Source organism: Cynara cardunculus, assembly GCF_001531365.2.
Source record: "Cynara cardunculus var. scolymus isolate 2C chromosome LG 8, CcrdV1, whole genome shotgun sequence".
NCBI lineage: Eukaryota > Viridiplantae > Streptophyta > Magnoliopsida > Asterales > Asteraceae > Cynara > Cynara cardunculus.
The window spans coordinates 16,264,800-16,266,161 of record NC_037535.1 but is presented as its reverse complement, the minus strand read 5'-3'; the positions used below and the strand labels follow the sequence as shown (position 1 = coordinate 16,266,161).

Below are 1,362 nucleotides of genomic sequence, written 5' to 3'. Positions count from 1 at the left end.
TTAAACGAAATAGAGATATATTTCACGTTAGAAATGGGTTGCCAATTGTTGGGCAAACGTTAGGACTTGTATTTTCAAACGAAATAGAGATATATATCATGTTAAAAATGGGTTGCTAATTGTTGGGCAAACGTTAGGACTTGTATTTTTAAACGAAATTGAGGTCTTTTTTACGTTAGAAATGGGTTGCCAATTGTTGGGCAAAGTTAGGACTTGTATTTTTAAACGAAATAGAGGTCTATTTTATATATACCAACTAATTAAACTGACACATAATTTCGTAAATTTGTAGCTATGTCGACTAATGCTGATAGAGGACGGATGTATAAGCGAATAAATAAGAACGGTACTATAAATCCAGTTTTCCAAGTCGAAGTAGTTGGATTTTTGGACTTTGCTTTCTCTAATGAACGATCTACAATAAGATGTCCTTGTAAGAAGTGTCAACTTCAAAAGTTCAAAAATAGAGACGAGATTCATATAGACTTGTTACGAAAAGGATTCATGATCAATTATAGTCACTGGTATGCACACGGTGAATTAGAACCCGAACTTCAACAACCACAACAAACAATAATGGACGAAGATTACAATGAGTTTGATGATGTTGAACAAATGGTCATGGATCAAAATGTTCCTAGTACATCAAGTACGTGGGACGAGCAAGAACCAAATCAACATGCACAACGTTTCTATGATATGTTACAAGCTGCAAACGAGCCGTTGTGGGAGGGATGCCAGAGATTTTCAAAGTTACAGGCAGCGGCAAGGTTTTTGAATTGGAAGGCAGATTGCGATGTACCAGAGACAACCTTCAATCGTAACCTTACTATGGTAAAAGAAATGCTACCTGACGGTGAACAACTGGTTGGTAGCTTTTACGAGACAAAGAAGATGTTGAAGGAGCTTGGTCTTCCGAADGAAAARATACATGCTTGCAAGAACCATTGCATGTTAATTTATAAGGAATTTGCTAATCATAACAGTTGTGTAGTATGTGGGGAGTCTCGTTACAAGACAACAGGCCGAAACAATAAGGTGCCTAATTTGGTGTTGACGTATTTGCCAATTACACCCAGATTACAATGGTGGTATTTGTGTAAGAAAATAGCAAAGGAGATGACTTGGCACCATGATCATCAAACCGATACAGGAAAGATGGTACATCCAAGTGATGGGGAGGCTTGGAAACATTTTGACAGAATGCATCCCGATTTTGCTCAAGATGAAACGTGCCAACCCACATATTGCATGTAACACATATTTCATACAAAAGAAATACATGATATCATTTCATTCAGGTCCTTTAGTACAAGAATCTAACATGACCAGATACAAGGTCCAAAAATTCAAAATACATTT

General features: G+C 36.8%; 1 protein-coding gene across 1 annotated transcript; it reads left to right on the top strand.

The window, feature by feature from the left end:
* The first annotated feature begins 294 nt into the window (after nt 1-294).
* Nucleotides 295-1,257, top strand: LOC112516237. Its single transcript, XM_025123256.1, has one exon. The coding sequence runs from the start codon at nt 295-297 to the stop codon at nt 1,255-1,257; it is 963 nt and encodes a 320-aa protein (XP_024979024.1).
* The last annotated feature ends 105 nt before the right edge of the window (nt 1,258-1,362 follow it).